The following is a 6,981-nucleotide window of genomic DNA, read 5'->3' on the forward strand; positions in this document are numbered from 1 at the left end:
AAAAAATCAACAAAACAAAGAGTTCGTTCTTTGAAAAAATTAACAAAATTGAGAGACCCTTAGCAAATTTTATCAGAAAAAGAAGAGAACACACCCAAATAAATAAACTCAGAGATGAGAATGGAAACATCACCACAGAAACAACCAAGATTCAGAACATTATAAGGGAATATTTCTCAAAACTTTATGCCAATCAGTTTGAGAACTTTGCAGAAATGTAGCTTTTCCTAGCAAATATCGACATGAAACTCAACCAAGGTAAGTTAAACCATCTTAACAGGTCCATATCAAGCACTGAAATAGAAACAGCACAAAAAGACCTCCCATCTAAGAAAAGCCCAGGACCAGTTGCTTTTACAGACGAATTCTTCAAGATTTTCAAAGCACAGCTAACACCGATACTCCTCCAAGTCTTCAATAAAATTGAAAGAGAAAGTCCACCACCTAATTCATTCAATGAAGCCACCTAGACCATGGTGCGCCTCAGTGGGAGCCATTATTCTTAAAAGTGCTAAAAGAATTACAAACAGCAGTAAAAACTATGGGTCCTTCTGCCCCTTTTACTTTAACAATCCTTGATTCCATAGCAACTGATTGGCTAACTCCTTATGATTGGTATCAAACTGCAAAATCAGTGCTAACCCCGGGGCAATACGTATTATGGAGAACAGAATATGAGGACCTTGTTAACGGAGAGGTGAAACGGCGATTATTCACTACTTCAGGCCCTAAGCCTGAAGTCTCCATGTTAACTGGTCAAGAGGATTTTGCAGACATTAGAAAACAACTTAAATTCTCAAAGGAGATTTTAGAAACCATCACTAAGCTTGCTGTTATGGCCTGGAAAAAGTTACCATCAGGGGAAGGAAAGACCACTGTTCTATCAGGAATTAAGCAACGTCCTGAGGAGCCATATGAGGAATTCATAGCTAGGTTGGAGGAAGCTATTACAAGAATGTTCCTTCCTTCTGAGGGATCTCAAATCATTCTCAAACAATTGGCATGGGGGAATGCTAATATTGTGTGTCAGGAATTAATCAGGCCAGTAAGAAAAACAGGAAGCCTACAAGACTATGTTAAGGCTTGCATAGATGCTTCTCCTGCTATGATTCAGGGACTTGCATATGCTGCTGCCATGAAAGAAACGCCTTTTCAAACATATGTGAAAAAAGTAACCAGAGGCTCAGGATATAATCCTGACCAGAGAGTATGTCATAATTGTGGCAAACCAGGCCACGTTCAAAAGGAGTGTAAAGCTCAAAAGCAACAGAAGGGATCAGGAAAAGCACCAGGCTTATGTCCTCGGTGTCAAAGAGGGAACCCTTGGAAAAGTGATTGTAAATCTAAGTTCCATAAAGATGGAACTCCTCTTCAAGAGGAAACAAAAAACGGACAAAGGGGCAACCTCTCAGCCCCTCCCCAAGAGAGGAACTAAAGCAAACTATTCATGACTTGCCTAGAGCCACTCCAGGGAGTGCTGGATTGGACTTGGCTGCCGCTCAAGATCATATCATATCCCGAAATAATGGGGTTGTACTGATAAGAGACAAACATAAAAGGGGAATTCCCTTCTGGAGTAATGGGTCTAATCATAAGCCGGAGTTCAAACTATAAAAAGAATTTTGAGGTTTTACCAGGAGTAATAGACTCAGACAGTCCTACCACTATAAAAGTCATGATAAGGTCTCTAAAAGAGACTATTCAAATTCATAAAGGGCAGAGGATAGCCCAAATACTTTTACTTTCATATCTAAAGTTGCCTAATCCCACCTTGACTCAAAACAGAGAAGGAGGGTTTGGCACCACAGATACTGTAGCCTGGGGTCAGGAAATTACAGATAAAAGGCCTTACAAGGCCATTAAGGTCAATGGAAAACAAATAACAGGACTCTTAGACACAGGGGCTGACAGATCCGGTATAGCTGGAAAAGATTGGCCTACGACCTGGCCAGTGCAGGAGACTTCTTACTCCCTAATTGGATTAGGGATGGCTTCTAATGTAGCTCAGTCAGCTCAGAAACTCAAATGGGTATGTGAAGGGCAGCAAGGCCACTTCAAACCTTATGTTATCCCCAGCTTGCCCTTTTCTTTATGGGGCAGGGACATCATGCAGGACATGAATATACAAATAGGACAAATAGACTCCTCATCAAAGGAGCAAAATTTTTCATAGGGGCCGCTGAGGAACAGCTTTATGCTGACAAAATAATATGGAAAAGTGATGATCCTGTATGGATTAATCAGTGGCCCCTAACTCAAGAAAAGATTCAAGCCATACAGGACTTAGTTCTAGAACAATTGAGTCAAGGAAGGATAGAAGAGAATACCAGTCCATGGAATACTCCAATTTTTGTAATAAAAAAGAAGTCAGGAAAATGGAGGTTATTACAAGATTTAAGGGCAATTAATGAGACCATGCATGACATGGGAGCCCTTCAACCAGGCCTACCCTCTCCTGTTGCAATCCCACAGGGTAGATATATAATAATAATAAACTTACAGGATTGCTTTTTTACAATAAAATTACAACCAGAAGATTCCAAGAGATTTGCCTTCAGTGTCCCTTCGGCTAATTTTAAACAACCTTATGATAGGTACCAATGGAAAGTGCTACCTCAGGGCATGAAAAACAGCCCTACCTTTTGTCAACAATATGTAAAGAGGGCTATAGAACAAATTAGACAAAAATATCCAGAGGCATATATTATTCATTATATGGATGATATACTTATGACCGATGAAACTAGAGAAAAGACAGAGAAAATATTACAGGATATGGTAGAACAATTAACAAAATTCGGGTTAATAATAGCTCCTGATAAAGTTCAACATGAACGACCTTTAAATTATCTAGGAAAAGTTATTGGACATGATTATATTATGTCCCAAAAGACAGAAATTAGAATAGATAAACTAAAAACATTAAATGATTTCCAAAAATTATTAGGGACTATTAATTGGATTCGGCCTAGTTTAAAAATAACTACAGGACAATTAGATCCTTTGATGAAAATGTTGAATGGAGATCTTAATCCTAAATCTACCAGGGAAATAACTCCTGCAGCCCTATCCTGTATAAGATTGGTAGAAGAAGCATTGAATACAGCTAAAATACAGCAAATTAATATTACACAAACATGGTCCCTTATAATTCTGGCTACAAGCTTCACTCCCACAGGATGTTTTTGGCGGGATGGGATACTGGAATGGATCCATTATTCCCATAACCCTGGAAAAATAGTTGCTTCATATCCCTTCTTATGTGCTAATTTGATTCTAAAGGCTAGATTAAGAGCTAGAGAATTATTTGGCCAAGAAATACCTAACATTATTGTCCCCTATAATAAGAAACAATTAGATCATTTGATACAATTTGATGATGATTGGAAAATTGCTGTATTAACTTATACAGGTAAAATAAGCTTTCATATGCCCCAACATCCTTTGTTACATTTTATACTGAAACTCCTGTGATATTTCCAAAGGTTGTGGTTACAGAACCTTTGGCGGGGCATTAACTATTTTTACAGATGGATCTTCTAGTGGAAAGTCTGTGGTTTATTGCAGCACAAGACCACCATTAATATCTTATGACCCAACTGTATCTGCACAACAGGCAGAACTCATTGCAGTTCTGCTAGCATTTCAAAATTATTCAGAGGAGTTTAACCTTTACACAGATGTGTGTGGTTTCCTTGTTTCCTGCCATTGAAACAGCCCTAGTTACTGGTCAATCTAAAGTTAAAGAATACTTAGTAAAATTACAATAGCTATTACAACAAAGAACGACAAAGGTATTTGTGGGACACATCAGGGGGCATACCAATCTCCCTGGACCTTTGTCTCAAGGGAATAAGTTTGCAGACTTATTAACTAAGGAAAGTCATGTAATGTCAGCTTTAGAAGAAGCTCAGGAAAGTCATAGACTACATCATCAAAATGCTAATGCCTTAAGAAAGATGTTTCAAGTGTCCCGAGAACAGGCAAGACAAATTATCAGGGAATGTGAGGCATGCCCAGAAGTTTTTCATCCACAAAAAATGGGAGTTAATCCTAGAGGCTTAAAGCCTAGAGTGTTGTGGCAAATGGATGTTACCCATGTAACAGAATTTGGGAAAATCTCCTTTGTCCATGTTACTATAGAAACTTATTCTCATGCCATGGTTGCTACAGCCCATTCTGGACAGGCTGTGAAAGATGTTATTCAACATTTGATTAATGCCTTTGTGGACCTAGGAATTCCCAAGGAAATAAAAACAGACAATGGACCAGCATACACCTCCAAAGCTTTTGCTAAATTTTGTGCACAATGGAAAATCGTGCACAAAACAGGGAATCCGTATAATCCACAAGGCCAAGCAATAATAGAACGGGCTCATCAGACCTTAGAAAACCAATTGACAAGAATTAGACAGGGAGGAGGGAAGCAATACTCCCCCCATTACACTCTTAATCATGCTTTGCTGGTCCTTAATCATTTCAATGCTGATGAGCAAGGAATAACCCCGATGATGAGACATTGGGGCATGGAAAAAACTACAACTTTCCTTTAGTAAAATGGAAGGATCTACTCACTGGAACCTGGCGTGGTCCAGACATCCTGTTAACATCTGGGAGAGGCTATGCTTGTGTTTTCCCACAGGATGCAGAATCCCCCATTTGGGTCCCAGACAGACTCATCAGGCCTTTCTTGGTCCCAAAAAAGAGCCAGGAAGAAAGTGAAAATACATCGGGAGAGAAAACTGGTGCAGAAGATGAAGACATTCTCTCTATCACCACCGCAGGCTGATTCTACAAAAATCGCTGCACCACCTACGTGGGAACAGATCAAGAAGTTGTGCGAGGAAGCTCGACACACTGTTGAGATCACCAGAAATCAACCCAATCCGGAAAACATGTTTTTAGCCATGCTTGCCCTTGTTTCTTTTTTTTTTTTTAATTTAATTTAATTTTATTTGTGAACATACTGTACAGAGGAGTTACAGTTACATGGGCAGGATAATGTGTACATTTCTTACCAAGCATTGCAGCCTCCTCCTTTGTTTACCCTTCACATCCCTTCCCAGCCTCCCCCCTCCCCCCCAATCCCAATCCTTCTCCCTTGTTTCTTTACAGGTGAAGTACGCTTTTTGTACAATGTATTGGGAGTATTTTCCTGATCCACCTTTGCTTCACCCCGTGGGTTGGACTCACCCATCTAACATAAAAGTACTAATGAATGATACCTCTATACTAGGGGGCATTCCAGTGGGGTCAGAAAAGCCTATGATCTCCACGTATCTAGATTATGAGGGAAGATCTGATGTCACCCCTATATGTTTGGCTTTAAAAGGCCGTGCTCCCTTTGCATGCTTGCCTGTTCAATACAGGACCCTTTATGCTGATGCACCTGATAAGACTAACACTGCTTCTAGCAGTAAGAGGGTGATGTGGGAATTGAGTTTTCAAATACTTGGGTATTTTAATTACAATGAGACCTTTGACAAAGATAACAATGTTAGCATGCCTTTTCCAAATTGTTTAACAGCTTACCGGGATAAAGATCAATTTTGGGACAGCAAAACAGAAAATGAACTTCCAACATGGTTGGATTGTGGATTTCCACATTCTGCCTCTGTACATTGGCCTAGGGGTACTACAGATTTGGTATTTGATTTTTCCATTGCCAACCCAACTTATGACTATAAGAAATATTTAAAAGAAAATGAGAAAGTAAAATTCACAAGCTATAAAGCTCCGGTTGGCCCGGAACCGGTAAGGCGTTGGTTCACGCCTGGGTTTGTCACCCCAATGTGGGTTGCTAAATCTAGTCATTATGGAACCACCGTTACCCATAAAAATTTGTTTAGATTTGCTGCAGCTGCAAATATGATATTGCTAAAAAAGCCCAAAGCTAACCTACCAGAATCAATTGCATTAAGAGCTTGTTTGTCTTATCCATATGCAGCTTTAATTGGAAGTGATAAAAGAATTAATATTACACAAGTAGGGAATTCCTTTTTAATTCAATGTTACTCTTGTCGGTTGACCAACTGTGTTGATGCTTCCATAGATAAAGAATTTTCAGTAGTAATTATTGTAAAAAGACCTGAATATGTAATGCTTCCTGTAAATTTGCATAATGATCCTTGGTTTGATAATTCTGCTTTGCAAACACTTCGTGTTTTGTATGAATTAATACGACCAAAAAGATTTGTTGCAACATTGATCTTTGGAATTGCTTCCCTTATAGCATTAGTAACCTCGCTTGCTGTATCCACCACTGCACTAATACAACAAGTGCACACGGTGCATTTTGTTAATGAGTTAAATAAGAATGTTTCTCTAGCATTAACAGAGCATCAAATCATTGATCAAAAGTTAGACAGCAAACTAGAGGCTTTGGAGGAAGTAGTCTTAAAGTTAGGGACTGAAGTTAATAATCTTAAAATCCAGCTGACCACTAGATGTCATCAGTCATTTAAATGTATTTGTGTTACCCCATTGCCTTATAATGACAGCTTAGATTGGGAAGCTATCAAAGTGCATCTACAAGGAATCTGGAAGGACAATAGCTTAACTCATGATATAGGACAGCTACAGGAAGACATTTCAGCCCTTAGTCAAGCTCATTTGGAAACCGCAGGGATAAATTCTTTGGCAGAAGACTTACAGAAAGGATTAAAAAGTCTTAATCCTTTAGATTGGTGGCACTACTTGGTTACATTTGGAGTCATAACACTAATTGTTATATGTATTCTTGTTGTCTTTCCAGTCCTCTTCAAACTAGTCTTCCGCTCCATCTCCTCTATACGAGAAGAAATTTCTCTGGCACATCTAAAAAATAAAAAAGGGGCAAATGCCACGCCTACTCCAGTGGAGTCTGCTTAGCATGGGAAACCATCTTTCAGACCTGAGAAAGGGGCTTTAGAGACCTATTTCTGAGTATTGGGACTTCACCAAAGTCTACCTCAGAGAATGGGGGTTTACAGAAACCTATCT

General features: G+C 39.2%; 1 protein-coding gene across 1 annotated transcript; it reads left to right on the plus strand.

Moving 5' to 3' along the window:
- Window positions 1–242: 242 nt before the first annotated feature.
- LOC122124770 (endogenous retrovirus group K member 25 Env polyprotein-like) lies at window positions 243–6,686 on the plus strand (the record flags this gene model as incomplete). Its single annotated transcript, XM_042699418.1, has 4 exons — window positions 243–258; window positions 588–933; window positions 4,643–4,919; window positions 5,116–6,686. Coding segments are annotated over exons 1-4 (2,210 nt in total), but the record flags the coding sequence as incomplete, so codon positions are not given.
- Between the last annotated feature and the right edge of the window lie 295 nt (window positions 6,687–6,981).

The sequence above is a fragment of the Dipodomys spectabilis genome, unplaced genomic scaffold (assembly GCF_019054845.1).
Source record: "Dipodomys spectabilis isolate Male_0828 unplaced genomic scaffold, ASM1905484v1 ptg000243l, whole genome shotgun sequence".
Classification (NCBI taxonomy): domain Eukaryota; kingdom Metazoa; phylum Chordata; class Mammalia; order Rodentia; family Heteromyidae; genus Dipodomys; species Dipodomys spectabilis.